The following is a 26,330-nucleotide window of genomic DNA, read 5'->3' as shown; positions in this document are numbered from 1 at the left end:
TCCAGATGAATGCCAATAGTCTAATTGTATGATCTTCTGCAAGTTACTTAACTTCTCCCATTCTAGCTACTCTTTCTTCTAATATAAGGAAATAGGACTACTGAACCTTAAGGGTTTTTGACGTTCCTAACTGCTCTGATGTCATGATGTACCAAGAACCTACACTGTATCTACTGCATTAAACAGTTTAAGGTTCAGAGGCAATTAGCAAACATGTCTAGCCCTTTGGACTTGTGCTGTCCAGTACTGGAGCTGCCAGCCACATGTGGCTATGGAACATTTGTAATGTGATGGACCTATAATTCTATGTCACTTTAATTAAATTTGAAATCAGAAAGTGGTGCTGTATTCAGTTACTAAAAACTTTTACATTTGAAACAAAGTAAGGATATGAGTCTTTTTTCAGTGGTTCCCTAAACTCAGTTGGTAAAGAATCCATCTGCAATGCAGGAAACCCCAGTTTGATTCCTGGGTCAGGAAGATCCCCTGGAGAAGGGATAGGCTACCCACTCCAGTATTCTTGGGCTTCCCTGGTGGCTCAGTTGGTTAAGAATCTGCCTGCAATGTGGGAGACCTGGGTTCGATTCCTGGGTTGGGTAGATCCCCTGGAGAAGGGAACAGCTACCCACTCCATTATTCTTGCCTGGAGACTTCCATGGACAGAGGAGCAAGGCAGGCTACAGTCCATGGGGTTACAAACAGTTGGACATGACTGAACCACTTTCACTTTCTTTCAAATTTTGTACAATGTAAATACAGATCAAGTGTTTCTGATGAAAATTTAGGATCTAAATTGAGATGTACATGTAAAATACACCAGATTTAAGACAATATAAAAAAAGGATGCAAAGTATCTCCAGGAGATCTTCCCAACCCAGGGATCAAACTTGGATCTTCCATGTTGCAGGCAGATACTTTACAGTCTGAGCCACTAGGAAGCCAAACAAAAATATCTCATTAATCATTCCTCATGTTGAAATGACAGACGATATTTTAGATATATGGGATTAGGTAAATGTATTACTAAAATTCATTTCATCTATTTTTACCTTTAATGTGATCATGCCCCTTCATGAATCACAGGCTTGTTATGGTGAAGGGGCTTGCATAACTCAGGGCAGCTATGAGCTATGGCTTGCAAGGCCACCCAAGATGGACAGGTCATAGTGAAGAGTTCTGACAAAATGTAGTCCACTGGAGGGGAAAATGGCAAACCACTCCAGTGTTCTTAACACAAGAATCCCATAAACAGTATGAAGGCGAAAAGATATGATACCAGAAGATGAGCCCCCCAGGTCTGAAGGTGTCCAATATGCTACTGGGAAGAGTGGAGGGCAATTACTAATAGCTCCAGAAAGAAAGAAGTGACTGGGCCAAAGTGGAAACGATGCTCATTTGTAGATGTGTCTGGTGGTGAAAGTAAAGCTTGATGCTGTGCAAGATTCTCTTAGAAGAAATGGAGTAGCCCTCAGAGTCAACAGAAGAGTTCAAACTGCAGTACTTGGATACAATCTCAAAAATGACACAATGATCTCAGTTTGTTTCTGAGGCAAATCATTTAATATCACAGAAATCCAAGTCTATGCTCCAACCAGTAATTCTAAAGAAGCTGAAGTTGAACAGTTCTATGAAGAGCTACAACAACTTCTAGAACTAACACCAAAAAAAGATGTCCTTTTCATCATAGAGGACTGGAATGCAGAAGTAGGAAGTCAAGAGATATCCAGACTAACAGGCAAGTTTGGCCTTGGAATACAAAATGAAGAAGGGCAAAGGCTAACAGAGTTTTGTCACAAGAACATACTGCTCATAGAAAACACTCTCTTCTAACAACACAAGAGATGACTCTACACATGGACATCACCAGATGATCAATACCAAAATCAGATTAATTATATTCTTTGTAGCCAAAGATGTAGAAGCTCTATACAGTCAGCAAAAACAAGACCTGGAGTTCAGTCTGGCTCAGATCATCAGCCCCTTATTGAAAAATTCAGGCTTAAATTGAAGAAAGTATGGAAAACCACTAGGTCATTCAGGTATCACCTAAATCAAATCCCTTATGATTATACAGTGGAGAAGATGAATAGATTCAAGGGATTAGTTCTGGTAGGCAGTGTTTCTGAAGAACTATGGATGGAGGTTTGTAAATTGTACAGGAGTCAGTGACCATCTCTAAAAAAAAGAAATGCAAAAAGGCAAAGTGGTTGCCTGAGGAGGCTTTATAAATAGCTGAGGAAAGATGAGAAGTGAAAGTCAAGGGAGAAAGGAAAAGATATACCCAACTGAAAGCAGAATTCTAGAGAATATCAGGGTGAGATAAGAGGGCCTTCTTAAATGAACAATGCAAAGACATAGAGAAAAATAATAGAATGGGAAACACTAGAGATCTCTTCAAGAAAATTGGAGATATCAAGGGAATATTTCATGCAAGGATAGGCACGAAACATGACAGAAACAGTAAGGACCTAACAGAAGCAGAGGAGAGTAAGAAGAGGTGACAAGAATACACAGAAGAACTGTACAGAAAAGGTCTTCATGACCCTGATAACAATGATGGTGTGGTCACTCACCAAGAGCCGGATATCCTGGAAGGTGAAGTCGAGTAGGAAACATTACTGGGAACCAAGCTAGTGGAGGTGATGGAATTCCCCCTGAGCTATTTCAAATCCTAAAAGATGATGCTGTTAAAGAGCTGCACAAAATATGGCAGCAAATTCTGAAAACTCAGCAGTGGCCACAGGAAAGGTGTTTTCATTCCAATCCCAAAGAAGGGCAATGCCAAAGAATGTTCAAAGTACCATACAGTTGCACTCATTTCACATGCTAGTAAGGTTATGCTCAAAATCCTTCAAGCTAGGCTTCAGTAGTATGTGAACCGAGAACTTCCAAATGCATAATCCAGGTTTAGAAAAGGCAGAGGAACTAGAGATCAAATAGTCAACATTTGTTGGATCATAGAGAAAGCAAGGGAATTCCAGGTAAACATCTGCTTCTGCTTCATTGATTATGCCAAAGCCTTTGACTGTGTGGATCACAACAAACTGTAGAAAATTCTTAAGGTGATGGGAATACCAGACCACTTTACCTATCTCCTGAGAAATCTGTATGCGGGTCAAGAAGTAACAGTTAGAACCAAACATGGAACAATGGGCGGGTTCAAAATTGGGAAAGGCTATCTGTTGTCAACCTGTTTATTTAACTTACATGCAGAGTATATCATAGTGACATGTGGTCAGCATGTGGTGACTGACCTGTGTGACTGGGGAGAGTCACTTTCCCTGGAGAGAATGTGGTGAGTGTGCTGGCATGATCAGAAAAGACCTCCATCCCTGGTCACTTCTTGGGGTTCCCTTGGAGTGACTGAGGAGCACCACTGTGTTAGTTTTCTAGGGCTGCCATAACAAATACCATAGGCTTGTTGGCTTAAGCAACAGAAATAAATTTTCTCACAGTTCTTGAGGCCAGAAGTCAATGGTTTAAGTTTCTTCTGAGGCCTCTCCCCTTGTTTTACAGATGACCACTTTCTGACTGTGTCCTCCAGTGGTCGTCCTTTAGCCTGTGTAATCTGTGTCATAATCCATTTTTCAAAAGTTTTTTTTTTTTGTAAATTGAGGTATAATTGACTTATAACATTAGTTTCAGCTGTACAACATAAGATTTGATATTTGCATATATTGCCAAATGATCACCACAATAAATGTAGTTAACATCTGTCACTTTACATAGTTACAAAAAAAAAAATATTTTTCCAGTTATGGGAACTTTTAAGATATACTCTATTGGCAACTCTTAAATATGCAATATAGTGTAATACGGTGACTATAGTCACCATGGTGTATATTACATCCCCATCACTTATTTATTTTATAACTATAAGCTTGTACCTTTTGACCCCCTTCACCTTTTTCTCCTACTCTCCAGTCCTTGCCTCTGGCAATGATCAGTCTGTTTTCTGTATCTACAAACTTTGTGTGAGTATGTGTGTGTGTTGTTTTGTATTTAATTCCATGTGTCAGTGAGATAATACAGTATTTGTCTTTGTCTGTCTGATTTATTTCTATTAGAATAATGCCCTCGATGTCCGTTTATATTGGATAAATGGCAAGATTTCATAATTTTTATGGCTGAATCATATTCCATTGTGTGTGAGTGTATAATATTTTTTTCTTTATCCAGTCATCTATTGATGGACATTTAGGTTGTTTCTCTATTTTGACTATTGTAAATAATACTGCAATGAACATGGACTGCATATACCTTTTCCACTTAATGTTTTCATTTTCTTCAGATAAATACCAGGAAGTGACATTTCTGGATCACAAGGCAGTTCTGTTTTTAATTTTCAGGGGAACCCCCATAGTTCCGTCACCAATTTACATTCCCACATACAGGGTACAAGTATTCCTTTTTCTCCCCATTCTTACCAACATTTTTTTTTTTTGATAATAAGTATTCTGAGAAGTGTGAGGTGATATTGCATTATGGTTTTTATTTGTATTTACCTAATGATTAGTGATGTTGAGTATGTTTTTCAAGTACATGTTGGCCATCTGTATGTCTTCTTTGGAAAAGTGTATATTCAGATTGCCCATTTTTAAATCAGGTTGGGTTTTTTTTTTTGCTATTGAGTTCTATGAGTTCTTTATGTGTTTTGGATATTAACCCCTTATCAGATATATGATTTGAAAACATTTTTCCCATTCAGTAGGCTGCCTTTTCATTTTTGCTGCGGTGTAATCTTCTCATCTTGGATTCTGACCCACCTGTATGCTCTAGCCTACATGCTCAGTCACTTAGTTGTGTTCAACTCTGTCACCCAATGGACTATAAAGGCCCTATCTCCAAACAGTGTCACATTCTGAGGTACTGGGGGCGAGGACCTCAAGGCATCAATTTGGTGGAAACACATTCAGCCCAATACAATCACCATCTCTGGTCAGTGTGTGGTGTTCAAGGATCAGTTTATGGAACTGTGTGGTCAGCGGCAGTGACCACAGAATGACTAGGAGGTCACATGGGGATTTCCACTCGAGGAATGAAGGCAAGGACATGCACCTTTGACATGACTATGAATGACTTTAGTAAATAAGGTAGGATGAAAGGGTGTTTTGACTCCTGAGTTTTACTGCAAAATCACAGATGGTACAGCCTGTTCCTCAATACCAGGAATTTCTTGTTACTTGTACCACAGAGCCTGAGACCAAGTAAGCATAGCTGAATGCTCTTGATATAAGATGATTCAGCAGGTAAAGAATCTGACTGCAATGCAGGACACACAGGAGACATGGGTTCAATCCCTGAGTTGGAAAGATCCCCTGGAGAAGGAAATGGCAACCCTCTTCAGTATTCTTGCTTGGAGAATCCCATAGACAGAGAAACCTGGTGGGCTACAGCCACAGGGTTGCAAAGAGTCAGACATGACTGAGCAACTAAGCACACAAGTGCTAGCCGGCAAATCTGACCCCAGGAGCAAGGGTTAACAATCTATTGAGGGGCATAAGAGAAACACAAGGAACAAGTATAAGTCCTGCACCTAGGAACAGAGGGCAAAGAGATGATCAGGCTGGGAGTAGAAAGCAGAAATCAGTAAAGATTTGTGATTTCTGGGGGATGTAACTTCTTCAAGTTGGAAATTTATGAATAAGTGCTGATGAGGAGGATGGTGAAAAGCTGGAGCCTAGGCAGAGGTAGGAAAAAACAAGACATGAAAAGACTTACCAGCCTAGCAGGGATTGGTTAGAGCAGAGGGCTTGTGATCACAAGCAAGTTTGGTTTAAAGCAGTGATGGGAGAGGGAAAGGTCTGCAGTGTAAAGGGATGTGGTTAGATGGGATTTAGTGACAGAAGGGAAGATAGACTGTGAGGAGACTGCTAAGAGCTGGCTATTGATCAAATGTTGACACTGAGGAGGTCCAGAATTAAACACACACACACACAAGCATAGACAAAAAAATCACCACCATACTGCAGGCATGAGATTTCTGTAGGTTACTGGCCCAGTGCTAAGCCTTCTAGGAACCACCCCGTGTTCCTAAAAGAAAAGATGGAAACAACAGTCTCACTGCTTTTTATTCTTAGATAACGATAGCTGAAAAATCCATTTCAGCATGCAGCTTTATTTTTTTCTCCATCTTAACTTTAGGCTTGTCAGTCCAATCGTTAGCAACAAGAAAGTAGATAGATGAAGGCAATATTCTCCAAGTGACAAGGTTTAGGGAATAGACACATTAAACTGGGATGAGTCAGTTAAGTAACAAGAAGACTTTTGTGAGTCATTTTATGTACTTATCTTGGGAAAAATACAATATGGAAGAAGAAATGGATGGCTTGATGGGAATTTGCTTGGAAAAGCCTGTTAAAACACGATTCCCCTCCCGGTATATGTTCCCAATGTTGTTGTTGCTCAGTCACTAAGTTGTGGACTCTTTACAAGCTAATGGACTGTAGCCTTCGGGGCTCCTCTATCCATGGGATTTCCCAGGTAAGAAACTGGATTGGGTCGCCATTTGCTTTTCCAGAGGATCTTTCCAGACCAGGGATCGAACCTGTCTCTTCAGCATTGACAAGGAGACTCTTTACCACTGAGCCACCAGGTTAGCCCTATTTTTCCAATAGTCTTATACAATTATTAAAATAGCCTTCAACTGTGTCTTCCACGAGACTTGCAAATTTTTCTTTCTCTTGAATATATAACATACCCTGAGTAGCTTGCTGAGGGGCTTTCATCTTCTCACTTAGCACCCTAAATGCATAAACAGTCATTCATCTTATTTGGACTCTCCTTACACTGACTTCCGGAGAAGGCAATGGCACACTCCAGTACTCTTGCCTGGAAAATCCCATGCACAGAGGAGCCTGGTAGGCTGCGGTCCAAGGGGTCGCTAAGAGTCGGACACGACTGAGCGACTTCACTTTCAGTTTTCATGTTCATGCACTGGAGAAGGAAATGGCAACCCACTCCAGTGTTCTTGCCTGGAGAATCCCAGGGCCGGGGGAGCCTGGTGGGCTGCCGTCTATGGGGTCGCACAGAGTCGGACACGACTGAAGTGACTTAGCAGCAGCAGCAGCTACACTGACTTCAGCCACGCCTCAGAAGACCTCAATTCGCTGGAGCGGACTTGAGAGGTGGAGCCCAAGTTCCATAAATCCCCAAGCGATGTTGATGCTTGCCAAGTTACAGCAAACTGGAGTCTCCACTGGCCAAGTGTGTTCAGGTGATAAGGAAGATGACTGGGAACAGTCTGAAAACAGGCACAGAAGTTTGGGAATGAGTCCGAAGCAGCGACTAATTTTGCTTCTTCCCGGTCCCTAGTCTGCAGATACTCAGTCCTCGTGGATTGACCACCCTGAAGGCCGGGATGCACTCGGTTGGATTTACAGCCGGTTGCGCGGTCAGGCTACTGCCCACCTCACTCTTCGCTCGCCGTCATTGCTGGAGCGCCCCACCTGCTGTGCAGCTCCGCCTAGCCTCCTACGGCCGGCGCCTGCCGCACCCCCTCACCGCTGAGCCCTGCCCCGCAGCACGCGCTGTAGGCCGGCGCTCCGCCCCTCCCGTCACGTGACAGCCCAGCCCTCCGCGCGCGCTCGGATTGGTTCTCGGGACCCAGGGGGTGGGTTCTAGCCTACAGCCCTGCCCCGCAACGGGGCTGCAGTTTTCAAACCTCAACTGTAAGCTCCCGTCACCGTCTTCGCCGCCGTAGTCGGGAGCCACCTCGCTGGGGAGGTCAGGTCACAACTGTTGGCCGTTGTCCGGAAGGGTAAAAGTGGGTCCTGCCACGCTCGGAGCTGCGCGGCACCTCAAGGGGCTAGAGCTGGAGAACGTGTCCTGTCGTGGCCACCTGTGTGGGGCGGGATTGGAGCCCCCTTGGAGGGGGCAGCCCCGGGAGAACCTGCTGCGGCCCGAGCGGTCAGTGTCTTCCGCCTCGCGCGTCCTCAGTCCTGCTGGGTTTGGCGGGTAGGCTCGGGGCTGCGACTCCAAACCCCTAAAGCAGCCCCCTTTACTGGTGGAACGGAGACCCAGAAGATGGGAGGGGTCCCGAGGAGAGATGCCGGTAGTGTGGGCGGATCCGGGGTCGGCTCAGACCCCCGGCCTGGGGAAGATGGGCTCAGACACCGTCGTCCCCGGATGGCCCGACTGCTCCGGACCCCTTGCCGCATTCCGGCTGGAGTCCTGCTTCTCTGGTTCCTTTGGGTGCGGCGCTCGGGGTGGCGGCTGGACCTCCCAGTACCTTTCTCAGCCGGGTCCGTGTGTGTGTGCGTGTATGTTTGTGTGTGTGTGGCCCGGTCTCTCCCCGGGTCGCATTCCGCGGGACACCCTTCGCCACCGGCTCGTTCGCGTCCTTTCCACGTCGCGTCGTCGTGGTCCCTTCAGGTCCCACCCGCGTTCACAGCTGGGGTGTGGGGCTCAGAACGTGTTCACATCTGGACTCATGGACCCGTCCTGCTCACAGCTGCCTTTCGTCGGGAGAAAGTTTGTGCTCATCTTGTGGGACATTTTCAGTTACTACTTATGAACAGATTTTTTTAAAGTCAGTGAATAGAGAAGTCGAGTTGCAGTTGTTTCCGTGATTTCCTGCGATCTGGTTTTATTTTGACGCCATGTAATACAACTGCGTGACGGCTACGGTTTTGACATTTACTCAACTCTCTATTTTATGTAGGGAAAGCTCTTCATTTGAATTCCCTTAGAGACGAAGCTGAAAGAGACTGTGGGCGGCTAGTAGCTGATGTTAGTTCTTCCTCTGGCTGTGATGGGACAGAGGCCTTCCAACATCAATCTGCAAATGGAAATTAAGGAAAAGAAAACATTTTAAAGCCACATACTGATAAGATTTCAATTATATTAGGTCTGTGTGTCACATTCGCTGATTGTTTTGCCAGCGTTTAATGTTTACATCTCTGGACTGATGATATGCAGTGATGTGTGATACATTGATTGCCCCTTTAGATTTTCTCAAGAGTTTGAGAATGTGTGCCCTGAGACACACACACACACAGGACGCGCGAGGTCTACTGAGATGGCTGGGCGAGTGGCAGCATATATAACCTGGCATTTTGAGCCTGGGCACACAATCTTATTAAAAGATGATAAACCTACTTTGTCATTGATTCACCACTGGTTTTATAGTAAATTGTCCAGAAGTAGTTTTCAGCAACTTCCAAAGTGTTTGTTTTACAAATATTAAACCACATGCCCATAAAATGCTGTGTGTTTGAAAAAGTTGGTCCACAGAAGCAGTGTCCTAGTTTAAAACTCCTCTTCTTTCCCCTTCATCCTCCTCTGAGCAGATGTTCAGTTTTTAATTTTTTTTCTGTTTTAATGGCTGAAGTTATTAATAACTGCTTTATTCTTGAGGTACCTATCATACATTTTACATCACTTTTCTAAAATATGGACTTGAAATTAAGGTGAGCTATATTTACGTGGCAATATATTCAAGTTTTAAAAGTAAAAATTGTGTTATCGAAGTCCTTTCATTTTTGTGTGTGGACAGAATAGTTGTGGATTCTCTTGAGCTCATTGAAAACTGAATTACCGGTTGGCTAAGATAGAATCTGGCTTCCCTCATAGCTCAGTTGGTAAAGAATCCACCTGCAATGCAGGAGACCCTGGTTTGATCCCTGGGTAGGGAAGATCCCCTGGAAAAGGGATTCTAAGATAGAATCTGGTTTCCCTCATAGCTCAGTTGGTAAAGAATCCACCTGCAATGCAGGAGACCCTGGTTCGATCCCTGGGTAGGGAAGATCCCCTGGAAAAGGGATTCTAAGATAGAATCTGGTTTCCCTCATAGCTCAGTTGGTAAAGAATCCACCTGCAATGCAGAAGACCCTGGTTCGATTCCTGGGTAGGGAAGATCCCCTGGAAAAGGGATAGTCTACTCACTCCAGTATTCTTGGGCTTCCCTCGTAGCTCAGCTGGTAAAGAATCTGCCCACAGTGTGGGAGACCTGGGTTCAATCCCTCAGTTGGGAAGATCCCCTGGAGAAAGGAAAGGCGACGGCTCCAGGATCCTGGCCTGGAGAATTCCATGGACTGTGTAGTCCATGGGGTGACAAAGAGTCAGATGCAACTGAGCAACTTTCACTTAAGATAAAATCAGTTTTCAGGAGAGTTGAGACTTGACTAATTGATCACTGTGTCAGAATATTAATAGCAAAGCTGAAGAAGATACAGGCATTTGATGGCATGTTTCCAGTCAAACAATTCTATCTTTAAACTTGCACTGAGAGTTTTTTTACTAGTGTTAAGTAAACATTTAAATATGTTTTAAATGCTTGGTTTTTGAAGCTGTTTGATAATTATAAGAGAGAATTTCCTTATCAAAATTTCCCTGTTTTTACTTAGAGACCCAATTTTAAATGCAGGAATCAAGGAAATCCATTGCTGACACTTTCACTTAATCCTAAAATTGTCTTACAATTGCATGTATACTATATTGCAGTGCATATTGGCAGCTAAGTAGGACAGTGCTACTAGATGTATTGCTTTTAAAGGATTTTGGGTTGGTTTGTTTTTTTAGGAATTCTTTGTGTTCTGTGGGTATTGGTTGTGTCAAAAACATTAACAGTCATTTATGTACTTACTTTCCACTTGTGAAAACTAAATGTTTTAGTTATTTTAGTTTTTTACAATTTTGATGACAAAATTCAGTGGTTTTAAGTATTTTGTATTCTACGGACTTTTATCAAAGGATTTCTTTGACTTTCAGTTAACAAATGTGTGTAAGAATTAAGTTACATGTTTTTACATAAATATGTTGTGACAAATGTAATTGTCAGGGCACGCTTTATGAACTTTTGATTTTTTTGATTTATTTATTTATCATTTTCCCCCAAAATACATGTAACCATGAACTTCAGGACCACTCTAAACATCTAAACTAGTGAGTTTCTTTTCATTTATATGCAGCATGTGTTGTGGCGTCCTAGACCCTTTGCAACTTCTTTAAAAGAGGGAAGAGTTAATATTTTTAGCATTTAAAAATTTTAATATTAACAGTGAAATGATAGTTTCATCTTTAATCCTAGGATCATATTTCATTTTGCATTGTAATACTTACTGAATAAACAGTACTTCAGAGATGCTATAAGTAAACAGTATTTTGCAACAGAAACTTAATTTTCCATCTGATGAATGAAAAGCACTGTATGTTTGTTGGCCCACTATATTTCCGTTATCAACATCTTTTCATCCTGGTTCACAATTAGAGGGTTTAACTCTCCTTCTGAAGGTGGAAGAGACAGCACCTGGCCTTACTGAAGTGACACAGAATCAGGTCTAAGGTCATTACCTGGGACTTTAGCCCTTGGATAGTGTTTACTAGACTGGTTAGACTAGAGTCAGTTAGCTGGCTTCTTGTTGTGATTTTTCAAAGGATTAAATTCTTGGATTATACTTTCTATTCAGTCTTTAAAAAAAAAACAAACAAACCGATGAACCTGTTAGTAGAATACGTAGAAGGAATGGTCTCTTCCGTGAAATTGAAAATCATCATCATCCCTTTCCCTACACCAATACCTTTGCTTCTAATCAATGACTAATTAGAAATGGATCCTTCTGCCACACTAGCAGAAAGTTCTTTATTTTGATGGATTCTAGACAAATAAATCTCCAGTTCCTCTGTTTCATAGGGAAAACTTGGTAGCTGTAAATACTCATGCAGAAAGAAAAAGTTTTTTTTCCCTGTAATCTTGTGCCCTGCTTTGCTTTCCATTGCCTTTCAGATTTCTTCATGAGGATCTTAATTTATCAGTCCTTTTGCAGGACAAGTATCTGGATTTCCTGATTGAAATAGCTCTTAAAATATTGATGTTCTTAGCTGAAGTAGGGCTATGACAACATGCGGCTACCTAGTCTGGAAAGATAGGTAAATGCAAAATAAATGATCTGTTGGTATTATATTGCAATACGTGATATAATAATTTTATCCATGTTTCCAGACTTCATGGCTGTCCTGTTTAAAACTGAAGTTCTCTGATAGCAATTCAAAATATTTCTTATTTTATTTAGCCAAATATTGAATTAAGCAGAGATTAGCTGCATTTGAAGCCCCAATATTATAATTTCAAGATGGATCTCAAATTCTGCTAATCCCTCAAAGACATGAGATGTACCTAAAAATTCTTCTTGCTGTATCTCTTAATTCTTAAGAAATATTAAGTTAATATTAACTTAATATTCAATATTAAGTTCAGTTCATTGGACATTTTAAAAAATTCCTACCAGGTGCCAGACACCATGCTGGGAGTTTAGGCATGAAAGCAAATGGTTGCTATCCTTTAGACACTAAATATAATTGCAGTCTAACATGTTACATGTTGAGGTAAAGAGGTATGTCAAGGGTCCTCCTATTTGAAGCATAAAGGACAGGCATTAAAGACAACCTGTGGGTTTTAGGCAAAGCTTCCTGGGGGAGATGACAATCTTTGTTGAGTTAAGATTAAATAAAAAGTTAACCATTTAAGGAAAGGTAGAAAGGATGTTCAGACAGAAAAGTGTAACAGAAATGTGGAGGCAAAATATGAGATACAAGTGTGGCAGGAAATGATACAAGCTGGCCATGAAGGGTTTTGTGTGTCTTGGTGTAAGGGCTTGAACTAGGTACCAGGGAGCTAATGCAGGGATCAAAGCAGACAATTTTAGTTTTTAGATGTTTTTATTTATTGTCATATGATGTGTTAGATTTTATGAAATATTTTTATAAGATAACTTTGAGGTGAATATCACGATGAGCATGTTTAAATAGAGCTATTTAGAGGTTTATAAGGTGTTCTTTTTTTTTAGTTTTACTATTGATCACATCATATTTGCTTTCTCCCTTCTAGTAAACTCAGGTCCAGATCAAGCCTAACATTTTCCCTCTTCCTCCCTTCACTGATCCCATCTGAATTCTTGTTGTAATTATTGTAATGAGAGTTAATAAAGAAAAAAATCTCTGCAAATAAACTTGAGATTCCATTATTCCTGGCAGTACTGTGTAACTGGAAGCTTTATTGTACCTTGCCTTGTTCTATTATCCTCTTACTGTTTTTAGTGCTTGATTATAATTGTGTACCTACTCACACATACACACATACACATTTTGCCTACTAAGTCCCTTGAGATTTTTTTTTTTTAATGTAGCCTAATAAAGTGTTATGGGCTTCCCATGTGGCTCTAGTGGTAAAGAACCCACTTGCTAATGCAGGAGATGTAAGACACAGGAGTTCGATTCCTGAGTCAGGAAGATCCCCTGGAGGAGGGCATGGCAGCCCTCTCCAGTATTCTTGCCTGGAGAATCCTATGGACAGAAGAGCCTGGTGGGCTACTTCTGTAGCCTGGTTGCAAAGAGTCGTACATGACTGAAACAACTTAGCACAAGGCAATGGCACCCCACTCCAGTACTCTTGCCTGGAAAATCCCATGGACGGAGGAGCCTGGAAGGCTGCAGTCCATGGGATTGCTAAGAGCCAGACACGACTGAGCGACTTCACTTTCACTTTCCACTTGGATGCATTGGGGAAGGAAATGGCAACCCACTCCAGTACTCTTGCCTGGAGAATCCCAGGGACAGGGGAGCCTGGTGGGCTGCCGTCTATGGGGTCGCACAGAGTCGGACACGACTGAAGCGACTTAGCAGCAGCATGGAGTAAAGTTCTTTAAAGTGATACATTGGTAATTTGGGCTTCCCTGGTGGCTCAGACAATGAAGAATCTGCCTGCAATGCCAGAGACACCAGTTCGATCCATGGGTTGGAAAGATCCCTTGGAGAAGGCAGTGGCAACCCACTCCAGTACTCTTGCCTGGAAAATCCCATGCACAGAGGAGCCTGGTAGGCTGCAGTCCATGGGGTCGCTAAGAGTCGGACACGACTGAGCGACTTCACTTTTACTTTTCACTTTCATGCATTGGAGAAGGAAATGGCAACCCACTCCAGTGTTCTTGCCTGGAGAATCCCAGGGACAGGGGAGCCTGGTGGGCTGCCGTCTATGGGGTTGCACAGAGTCAGACTCGACTGAAGTGACTTAGTAGCAGCAGCAGAGTAACTAGCACAGATTATTGGTAATTTAGAATCGGTTATAGGTCTGTGAATTATGGTAGAATGCAAGAAAAGGTCGATGATTGCTTGTTGGAGTTAAAGAAAATTTGGTGAGAAATTTAGGAAGATGCAAGACAGAAAATTAACTGATAACCTTCATGTACCCAAGAATTAAATCTTACGTAAAGGATAGCATGGTGTTTGTGGAGGGATTGGTGGACAAATGTGACATTCTTGCTCTGTTATATCCAAAATTGGCCAAAGGATAGGAAATAGAAAAATATCTAGGCTGTGGCAGCTGGTGCAAGTGCTGCAAATAGAAGGAAGAGATGACTTATGGCATGCTGTATGGATCCCTAAAGCAGTTTGTAATATAGGTGTATTAGCAGTCTGTAGGTAAGTTTAAAGTCAAACCTTCAGAAATGTGTTTTTCCTTTTTTCTGGGACATAGCTGGTGTTTCCAGCATGTTCAGAGCCAGAGTGAAATGTAACACAATTCAAAAAATGATTTTTATACCAGCATGTGTTTTAAAAACTGCTGATTGTCCAGGGCTGCTTTCAGCTGCATTTATAGCCATACAAATAAACAAATATCTATAGGCCATTCATCCATTGTGATGACCAACAGTACATGTGAGGGGAAAAAATTTGTTAGGGTAAAAGACTAAGCATACTCCAATGTCTAGTATTAGGTAATGCTGTTAAGTAGCTTGATTATTAGGCCATGTTTATATTATCACAATTTATTCCAGTCCTAAAAAAAACTAGCTTTTATTTTCCTTCTAATAACTAAGTATGTACTATAAAACTTAATACCTGTTAGTATAATATTTAAATATCACACTTTGGATTTTTTTTTTTAGAGGGATCCTGAAGTGAATTTGAATTTTCACAAGTAATATAATGGTAAAGGCATATATCTTAAGGTTACAAATTATTATTTATTACATAGAACTCTGACATTAATTCAGAATTTATAAAATTGTTTTTCCTGGGTGGTATTAAACAGGGTATTGATTCTTGCTTAGTATTTACCCTAAATGCCTGTATGGTCTTTGCATAAGAATGGACCTGTTACTTGCATAATGAACACCATCTGCTCTAAATCAATGCAGAGAAAACATTGAGGCCTTAAAAAATCTGAGCAATAATGGCTCATGTACTTTCAGCCAAGTAAACCCTTAATGTGTAAAGAGATATGTTTTACTGTTGCACATGGGTTAATTTCTGCATGTAGTCACAGCCATCTTTTTTAGCCAAAGGCATTTGTTAGTTTTTTGTCTATACTAGCTTGATATAGATAACTTAAACAAAGGAGAGTATAAATACTGCCATAATTTCACAATCCAAAGATAACCACTGTTAATATATTGTCATAGTTTCCTGTATTTTCATCTATTTGCTTTCATATTATTTAAAACATATTTGAAAATTATATATAGCAAACATATATACTTATAACAAAATTAACATACTATATATAAAGTTTTGTCTTCCTTTTTTCATTGTATGAGTTAAAATATTTGAAAGCACAATTTTTATTAGGTATGTAATATCCTGTTATTTAGGTATATTTAACCATTTCCTTATTGTTAAACTTTCGGATGCATTCACTCTGAAAGCTTTTTGGTTTTTTTCCACTATTATAAATCATGCTTCATTAAGCATGTCTTTGACAACATCTAAGATTCATATTGATTCTTTTGAAACTTGAGAACAGAAAATAATTATAAAATATATCTCTGTTTTACTAGATTCTTATAAATAGATTGCTTTTTAGCTGATGCATTACAGCATAAGATAAACATCTTAGATTCTAGAATCTAGATGAGGTGAACATCTTAGAATTTGCTGTGTTCTTGTGCTTGTGATTCCTAAGGCCTGATATGGAGCAGTGTTGGGAATGTAGGCCAATTTGTATCTTTGATACAGGTATATCCCCTCTTTCTGTATATATGCTAATAACATAAATATGATCATAAGCATACAAATCTATAGACTTTTAAATTTAGGGAAAAAATCTTAAAGCCCAAGAATGACCTGAAGAAAAAAAACACTAAGCATAGAAATTGGTAACCATATTGATTTTTCAGAGAGGAATATGTGAACAGTGAAACTGAGTGCCATCAGAACTAAAGTATATAAATAGTTCATCAAAACAGAATAAAAAAGACAGATTTTAAGAACTAGTTTAAGCTAACTTGGGGTGAGAGTTTTGTACATGGAAATAGGGTACAGCTATTCAACAGTGGCAGGGACTGTCACTGGAGAAGATCTTTCAGAGAGGACTAACAGTAGTTGTTTATTGAACTCCATGATGTGCTTTCACAACTAGCGCTGTACCAGTATCATTCTTCATGAGTTTGTATTTTAATTTTTATTATTTAGAGCACTGCAAGATAGATTCTATGATTCATCCATACTTTAGGGGCAGCAGAATTGCAGCTTTCCTCGCTAGTAATCAGGAGAAATGCAAAGTAAATCACAAAACTGTCTGAATGGGGCATATGTTGGCAAGGAAATGATAAGCTCTCCTACCCAGGGCTAGCGGGGTGAAAAGAAGGGACCAACTCTGTCTGTGACTAATCATTTATTTTTAATTTAAACAAAATAATAAGATTGAAACCCCCAAGTGTTTGTTATATTTGTATCCCTTCTGACACATTTGAAATACTACTTTCTTTTTAAAAGTAGCTGTATTACTTTGCTAGGCTGCTGTAACAAAATACTGTAGATAGGGTGACTTAAGCAACTGAAATTAATTTTCTTACAATTCTGGAGAATAGAATTTTGAGATCAAGGTGTCAGCAGGCTTGGCTTCTCTGCGGCCTTTCTCTGGCTTGTGAATGGCCTTCTCCCTGTGTCTTCATCTGGTCTTCCCCTCTGTTTCTGTATCCTAATCACATTTTTTTAATGAAGATACTTGACTTGGCGTATTGCTTTAAGGCCCACCCTAATGGCTTCATTTTAATTTAATTGCCCATTTAAAGGCCCTTTCTCCTAATACAGTCACTTTCTGAGGTACTAGGGGATTAGGACTTTAAGGTAGGAATTTTGAAGGGAGGGACATAATTCACCTCAGAACAGCAGCAAAGGTAAATGCCTCATAACTGGTATGATGGATAAATGGGATTCAGACTCAGATGTGGTTCAGTCCAAAGTTATTTTCAGAATGGTACTCTGCTAATTTTGGAACACTAGAGATGTACCTCAAAACTAGTTAGGTCTTTGTTTTTCCAAAGGCCGAGAGAAAAAAAATGCCGACTTAAAACCAAGGAAATATGGAAACTGAAAACACTCCCCTCTAATCAAACTGTTCACTTGCTAAGTTGAATATAGGTGGCATTTGAATATAGGAAGGTATAGAACATGTCAAGTAGGAAATAAATGGAGGAAAAATGTGACAAGAAGGAAAAAAGCTTAGGGATTCTTGTAGGAGTGTGCTAGAAGAATAATACTGGATCTTCTATTACATAGGCATAGCAGAAGGAAGTATCTAAAAATATGTAGTCTGTCATTATGATATGAATTCAATTAATGTGAAATAGTAGTTTTAATATTAAAACTGAATGCTTGTAAATATCATAAAAGTTCCAGATAAATATGAGCTTCAGATACAGATTAGAACTCCAGAATAGGGCTTTATGTGTAGGTGCTCACTCATCCGACAAAATTATACAGCTCTTCATACATAGCAGGCTCTGTGCTGGGTTCTGAATCTAAGACCCATGAAACAAGTCTGTTTCTTTTAGTGACTCAGATGTCAGTAATATAACTCACAACATGTGAATTTACCACTATATTTGTTTGCTCATGTAAAATTAAATTTACAATGAATAATTGTTTTTCTGTGTTAAATTATCTTGTTATATGAAGATACAACTTTAAAGAATCAAAGTTTTAAAATGAAATCGAATGATTATATTACAATTTTAACTTTTTAAAAGAATTTGGTAGGTCTTACAGGCATTTTCAGTAGTTTTATTCTGAAATGAAATTCAGTAACTTAGTTCAGGTACCATAGGTGATACCAATTTATGTGTCTGGTCTTTGTTTTTCTTCTTTTAGGGTAGAATATGCTTTTAAATCTTCTTCCGTCATTTTTTTTTTTTTTTGGTTGTACCTTATAGCTATATTTGGAGCTGTACAATATAACACATATCCTCTCTGAGATAACATCTTTTTTTTCCCTTAATTGCATATAAGTTATACCCTGCATCTTCTCTTTTTTTAAACAGATAAAAATAAGTGACTGAAGAAGTCTGTCTGGGAGTCATCATGTTGAGGAGAAGATTTGATTGCCGAAGTATTTCAGGCATGCTAACTACCACTCCTCAAACTCCAATTAAAGTGGAAAACTTTAATAATTTTTATACACTTACATCTAAAGAACTGGGAAGGTAAGGAAACTTGATGTGTGTGTGTTTAAAATCACAGGATTTGTCTATCCTTTTATAAAACTCACTTGATTATTATTTAGCAATGATTAGAAAGAAAAGTCCTCATCTCTGCTGATACTATACAGGGATCTAGTCTTAAGTGACCTGGAAATCAAATCCATGGAGGGTTAGTGAGCATGTATGATATATCGTACCTTGCTTCATAGCCCATGGTGGAAAGTCAGGGCTCTTACTGGAGTCTGTCCAAGGAAGAAGCAGCTTAGCATAGTGGACTGTCACATCCAAATTTGGGGTTAGCCATTTGCTATTTGATCTCAAATTACTGTTCTTCTCAGTACTGTAGTTTCCTCACCTGAAAAGTGGGGATGAAGGTAATTGTATATATTTTATATGGTTGTTGTGAGTCTTAAACAAGTTAATATTTATAAAACAGTAGAATGCTATAAAGTCTTTTTGAATAGCTTTTCTAATTCTTAGAATATTGTGCTAGCCTAAAAAAATGTGGAGATTCTCCTCCTCTTTTCTAAACAAAATGAATTAATTCATATTTGATAGTATAATTCCATATGACAAACAATGCATGTTCTGTAAGTAAAACCTGTATATTTATTTACACTGATACTGATCCGTTTTGGTTTAACGAAGGTATAAATTCCTTCAGGCCAAGGAGTGACCTGAGATTATGAGACCTAAATTTAACACTACCATTTGAATATACATGAAAATTACAAAAGATATACCAAATAATTTGTTATGTATTCAGCATTTTGAGCTTTAAATTTAAACGCTTGACAAAGGGAGGATGGGGATCATTTTCTGTCTTTAGTTTGATTTTTATGTTAAAATAGTAAAAGCCCACGTTTGTGTTGATGGATGCACAGAAAAATAGTATGGATGATTTTTTGTCTTTGATAATCTCAATGTGAAAACAAAAATTGACTGAAACATGGCAAGTAATTCTGTTCTTGGTGGTCTTTTATGTCAAAGATGAAGGCAAGTCCTGGCTTTTTCACTTGTCAGATACTGGGAGCAGTCTTTCTTTTATAAAATAAGGGTGATAATATCTATGTCATTAGACTAAGAACTAAATATGAAAGCATATTTATTTCATAATTCCAGGCATATTTATTTATTTAATTTTGTGTGCAAAATATTTGGGCCTTTTAATGGTTTATGAAAAGATAGTTTTTAAAACCTTTCATGGTATTTTCAAGAAATAGTTTAGTTCTAAGTCTGTAATTATTTCTCTTTGCATTATACAGGAAAGAGTAAGTGTTCTTTAGTTGACTGTATCTCGTTACTCATTAAATAGTCATAGAGTCTTTGCTTTGGAAGAACTTCAATGGTCAGTGGCCTTCTAATATAATTTTTTATGCAGTGCAGCAATTTTTCCTGTAATTTTCCTGACAAGTTTTTTTATCCAGCCTCAATTTGAATGTCTCAGGAATAGGGAACTCACTTCCTCAGAATATGTCTGTTCCATTTTGTGGGCACTTAGACACAGAATTCTGTTTTCTGCTAATCTCTACCTAATATACATAGTTCCCCTTTTGTAGCTGCATATAATATCCATGTAAAAATTCTTTAGAGATTTGAATGTAGCTAAATGTTGCCAGTTTCCTTAGATGCTCATCTTATGACCTGATTTCCAGACAGTGTTCCTTGATCCATGTATCCTCTTCTGGATCACTTTGTAGCTTTTTATCCTCAGTCTTAAAATGAAACAGTCTAGAATGGATGCAATATTGTTAATATCTTACCATCCGGAATACAACAAAACTTTATTGAGATAGCCTGTGTGGGAGCTAGAAAGACTGATTTTTTTTTCTTTGATGGTTTTGGAGAACATAAACTTTGGGAACAATATTAATAATTTGAAATTGTTTTGTAAATGGGGTGCCATCATAAATCACAATCATAAACTTGACTCAGTTTATAACATTTTAGAGCAAAAACTCATGATAAACTCTGATGAAAACAAATTCAGATTCCTAATATTTCATCTTTTAATAACTTCATGAAAGAGACCTTTTTTCTTTTAGTTGATACGGCCTAATGAGTCACCTGGTAAATATTGATATGTCTCGTTAATAAACCTTGATAAATTGAAGTCATGACCTTTCATCTGCCATGAACTTGCTTTCAATTCGTTCAGTATTTTACCAATTTTGATACTATCCCACACTTTTGCAAAGTGAAAATTAGGATCATAACCTTGGTTCTTCTGAGGCTTATACATTTTGAAACATACAAACAATAATTCTAGCATGTGATGATTACAAAATTATCTTTATAAATCAGTTTTTAAATTAGTTTTAAGATGTTTAATGTTTTAGAATTTTTCTTTAAATTAGAATAAGATATGTAAAAGCAGTTAATTTTTGACTGTTCTCAAAAAACTTTGCATTGTTCCTGTTTTTTAACATGTTGGGTAAGTTTTTTCCACCCCTCCCCCAACTGAATCAAGGTTTCATAGGACTTCTTGTGGTTAGAAGGGTGAGGCAGATGCAGAAATAAACGTCAGCTTCTTTTGTGGCTTACCCTCCCCCCTCCTTTCACATTTTATTGTCTGTTCTAGAATGTAGAAGAGTAACTAACCAGACCTTTTAGCTGCTGGGAAATCTAGTTAGCCTTGCCCTTTTAGGTTATACATTAAGTACTACTGTTAAGGTTTTAAAATTTCCTAAATGTTTCTGTTAAATTTCATATAGGGACATTATGTGTTAAGTATTATTTTATGAGTGTGCTTAGGCTCTCAGTTGTGTCCGACTCTGTGCAACACCATGGACTGTGTAGCCCACCGGGCTTCCCTGTCCATGGGATTCTCCAGGCAAGAACACTGGAGCGGGTTTCCATTTCCTTCTCCAGGGGATCTTCCTGACCCAGGGATGGAACCCACGTCTTACATCTCCTGCATTGGCAGGCAGATATTTTACCACTAGTGCCACCCAGGAAGCCCTAACTATTATTTTGGATACTTCTAAATGACAATTAGCATTTTAGAATGGAAAACAAATACTTGGTTTTTTCCCCTAAGTCATCTGATAATTATGGTAAAAATATTTAAAGATCCTCTGGAGAAGAGAATGGCTACCCACTCTAGTATTCTTGTCTGGAGAATTCCATGGACAAAGAAGCCTGGTGGGTTACAGTCCATGGGATCACAAAGTGTCAGACACGACTGAGCGATTGACACACATACATGAATATGTGTGTAAAATTTTGAGTCTCAAAGAAGGTTTAAAAATGTGAATGCTTTAAGTACAGTATACAGAAGAGCACAATGTATGGTACTGCACTAGGTCCTTAGCTCTCGCATTCATTCAACAGATATTTCAGTTTCTATTATGTGTTAGTTAGTGAAGTGTAGATTTTATGATTAATAATTAGGACAGATAGGGTTTCTGCCCACATAGGGCTTTTACTTAGTGATAAACATTGACAGATAAGTAATTTCCAATATTGTTTGGTCATCTTTGCTCTGCATTAACAAGTGCTATTCTTGTAAGCCTCATGAGAAAACCTGAAACAGTTAAAGTGTTATTATTTAATTTTGCTCTTTGTTTCTGAGAGAATTCTGGCTTGTAAATATAATTATAAAATTACAGCAGAACTTAATTGTTACAGCTGGTACTGTAAACTATTTCAGATGGACAGAGTTCTTGGCTAACTAGCTTCTGTTTCCTAAGTTTTACAAGGTGAATTTCTTCATAAAACTTAAAATTTCCTTTTTGTTTTAGACAAATTTTCACTTCTGAATCTAAATAAGAATTGGCAGAAGTGAATCTACTTCTTTAAAAAAAAAAAAAAAAACTATCTTAAAGGAAGGAATTGTTTTGTAGTGGTCAGAATAGAAAGCTAGGATTTCACATCCTGCAATTTAAGTCATGGGAGTCCATTTCCATATATGACCTTTCATGAGTCATTTAATCTTAGTCTGACTCAATTTATCCAGTATAAAATCTATAAACATGGACACTCTGAATATAAAACAAAGGGACTGATTGAGTTTTTTTGTGAGCTCATTGAAATGCTTTGATTTGTATTCCTTTTGCATATGGTGAGAAAATACAAATTAAACATTCTCAAATCTTAAAAGTTCTATCAAAAAAATGAGTTTATGCATGCAAATTTTCTGAGTTGATATTTATTTTGATATATGTAAAAGAATCAAATTATAGCATGACCACTTTCTTAAAATTTTTTTTTGCATTAGTAGCTTTACCTTTTCATCTTGATTTCCAGTCAGTGCTTTTCATTGGCACCAATTTTGGGGAAATTGAGAATATAAAGAGTAGGGATCTTTGTCATCCTGCCCTTGACAATAGGAAGTTAAAAATGCATAAGCAATTTATTCTGTCCCTGACTTCTACCCCAAATCCAAAGTATATTAAAAATAGGTTTTTATTTATACCTGATTTGTTGGTATTCAGTAAGTCATTTGAGCCCTAGGATAGAAGTTCTTAATTTTAGAACCCATGAACCAGGCTTAGGAACTTTATGGATAGTCTTTGAAATCTAAAAACCCTCTGGAACTTTATGTAAAAGTTTCTTTTTAAAGGCATGTGTACATTTTCTGGGTAGGCAGTCAATAATTTTTATTAGTTTCTTAAAACAATCTGACTCAGAATAGCTTGAGTCTTTGGGAAACTAGATGGGAAAACTAGAGGCTTAGAATACACAGGCTTCTCTTGTGGCTCAGCTGGTAAAGAATCTGCCTGCAATGTGGGAGACCTGAGTTCGATCCCTGGGTTGGGAAGATCCCCTGGAGAAGGGAAGGCTACCCACTCCAGTATTCTGGCCTAGAGTTCCATGGCCTGTGTATAGTCCACGGGGTCTCAAAGAGTTGTACACTACTGAGCGACTTTCACAGTCTTTACTTTACATAAGTTTGCCAGAGTCTTTCAAAAATTGGCTGAAATGTTGAGCACTGTTATTGGATAGAGCTAAAACATGTTTATTCCTAAAATGATAAACATGACTTTAATAATGTGTTTGTACATAGCTTTTGATAACCATGAATTTTCTTAGCTAATCATGAAGTGTCTTTGGATACTTCCCATAAAACATGTACACTTTTGATATCTGTTACAAGCTTTGTGGACTACTGAGCAATACTAATAGATACTCTGGTAAAACAACTGACAAATTGTGATAGAAAGCTTCAAAGGTTGTCAGAAGTGATGTTGAAAGGCAAAATGTTTACACTAAGAGAAGTAAATAAGATGAATACCCATTTTTGCATTTAATTTTTTTTTGTTTGAAGGAAAGCTAAAATTTTTAGCAGAGGGAAATAGACCAAGATACATATCTTCTCTGGAGTCTGCCAGACAGAATAATATTTACTCTATAGGATTGTTATCATACTTAAACAAAATAATTCATATCAAGAGTATGGCATGGAATTGGTGGGCAAATGAGATCTCTCCCTACAATGGTAATGTATTATGTTAATGATATGATGGTGAAGAATAAATATAATTATGTCTTATATTACATTTGCCATTTGTATTTTAGTCTGATGATACTATAAATTTTATAAAAGTACATGTAGTATTTGATTAGATTAAGAGAGCAAAGGTAAATTCCTAATGGCATGGATGTTTGAAGGATTGATAAAGTTATAACAGTATCTGTGTTATACTAACTTTTGTTCTTACTTTTCCCCCAGAGGAAAATTTGCTGTGGTTAGACAATGTATATCAAAATCTACTGGACAAGAATATGCTGCAAAGTTTCTAAAAAAGAGAAGAAGAGGACAGGACTGTCGAGCAGAGATTCTACATGAAATTGCAGTACTTGAATTGACAAAATCTTGTCCCCACGTGATTAATCTTCATGAAGTCTATGAAAATACAAGTGAAATCATTTTGATATTGGAATAGTAAGTATACTCTTTAAAAAATTGAAGTAAGTTTATAGTACCTATTTGAATTGGGGGGTAAGGTCGCTTGAAATGTCAAGAACAAAAATGATAAAAGTATAACAAGAACTTGTAAAGATTCCTGTTAATAAAATATTAGAGGAACATAGTATATATTTATATATTTTCAGAAAACTTATAATGTGTAGCCTCACACAGATACCCCAAAATGAATTAAACAGCATTCAGTAAACAAATGACAATACAATGTTTATAGAGTATAGTGAAATTGAGTGTACTTTCGTTGCCAGTGGCACAGAAAATAGAAGTTTTCTGCAAAACAGTCTGATGGGCAGATAGGATTGAAATAATTTATATATTCATTTATTTGAAAAGCACATGCAGTGAAGTTACCCAAGGAGAATAAAAAGGTAAACTTGCGTGAATGAAAGGTAAACCATGTAGTTTGATTTTAATCTACACGTTAACTTTATTGTGTTATGGGAGTTTTTTAAATGATATTCTCGACTTCCTTACTAATTTCTAAACTGTGCTTTAGAAAGCTGTAAAAGACAAATGTAGATATAAGTAGTATATAGTACATAGATTTATATGACAGTGTAACTGTACTAAAGTACTATTATCATATCCACTCACAGATGCACAACATATATACAAGCACATAAGCAAAAAACATGAATACTCCAAATTTCTGAATTTCTTAGTTGAGTTCCTTCAAGGGGCAAACTTTTCAATAGAGAGGAAGGGTAGAAATATATCTGAGTTTACCTTTCAAGACAATAATGATATAAGTGGCTTCTCTGATTACAGAGATATTTTTTCTTCTCTGTAGTCACTGCTCTGGGTGCCTTGGTTTAACAAAGGGTCTGTTAGTCTGCTGCTCCTCACTGCTTTCCAGTTATGCTTCCAGTTTCTGCTAACTTCTGCTTCTTGTGTTATCGCTTCTTCTCCTCCTTTTAACTCCTCTTCATTTTCCGTTTACCATAGCTTCATCTTGGGAAAGCTATGGTAAATTATGGTAAAGAGTTTTCCCTTTTTTGTGGGAAAAATGGCAGTTCTACAAAAGACACTGGTCAGCTGGTCAAACTAAGAGGTAGAGACAGTGTGATTGGCTGACAGTCACAGTGTTTGTTTGATCTTGTTACTGAAATAAACAAACCCTTAGGATACTTTTCCTGGTATAAACGTAACATCTATTTATTGTGTTAGATTTAGAACGTATAGAAAATAGAAATCATTTGTAAACAGTGGTTACTTTTATGACATATTCCTCTATTTTGAAATTATTTTATTTTTTATGTATGTATACTTTCAGAAACAAAATCATGATCTATTAAGTGTATGGTATTATAATCTTTTTTCCACTTAAGAATATGTTGTGTGCGTTTATATATATATATATATATATATATATATATATATATATATAAAATAGTGTTTCTAAAAATGAATTTTAATTTAGCAAAGACTTTTAAAGTTGACTTCATAATCAGAGTTTAACAAGCAGCCCCCAAATTCAGAAAGGCTGGATGTTGGCTAGATTTGGAATTAATATTTGTTGACTCATTATAATAATAGCTAATATTTATTGAATATTTACTGTGTATCAAACACTGTATTAAATACTACAGGTGATCTGCTTTGATCCTTATAACATCTGTTGTACTCAGTACTTTATGTGACTTACCTGATTTAATTCTTACAGCAAGCCAGTGAAGTTAGAGCTGTCATTTTTTGTTATGTATCACTATGTTACAGTAGAAGAAACAGAAGCATGTTTTGTCCCAGCTCAGGCAACTAGTTAGGCAGAGTCTGAATGGAAGTCAGGCTGCCTTGTTTCAGTAGGTACTTCCACAGGCAGCCTGCTGTTCTCTTATGTCTAGGCACTGGGAAGTGCTTTACGTATGCTTTCTCAAGTGGTTTTCTTATATTTTATTTTGAATTTTAGAATTAATGAGGATTCTGTCTATTGAATTAACTTTAGAGAGTGTAATGTCAGTGTTGGTATATAAATAATTATGAAGTGT

General features: G+C 38.0%; 1 protein-coding gene across 1 annotated transcript in view; it reads left to right on the top strand.

Annotated features, from left to right (window-relative positions):
* The first annotated feature begins 7,648 nt into the window (after window positions 1-7,648).
* STK17B (serine/threonine kinase 17b) overlaps window positions 7,649-26,330 on the top strand; it is a 30,358-nt gene continuing 11,676 nt past the window's right edge. Inside the window, exons 1-3 of the mRNA XM_055572981.1 lie at window positions 7,649-7,908; window positions 18,258-18,419; window positions 24,091-24,303. Of these exons, the coding sequence (XP_055428956.1) occupies window positions 18,298-18,419; window positions 24,091-24,303 (335 nt within the window). The 5' untranslated portion in view covers window positions 7,649-7,908; window positions 18,258-18,297. The remainder of the gene's footprint in view (window positions 7,909-18,257; window positions 18,420-24,090; window positions 24,304-26,330) is intronic.

This window comes from Bubalus kerabau, chromosome 3 (assembly GCF_029407905.1).
Source record: "Bubalus kerabau isolate K-KA32 ecotype Philippines breed swamp buffalo chromosome 3, PCC_UOA_SB_1v2, whole genome shotgun sequence".
Classification (NCBI taxonomy): Eukaryota; Metazoa; Chordata; class Mammalia; order Artiodactyla; family Bovidae; genus Bubalus; species Bubalus kerabau.
This window is presented reverse-complemented; position numbering and strand designations above follow the sequence as displayed.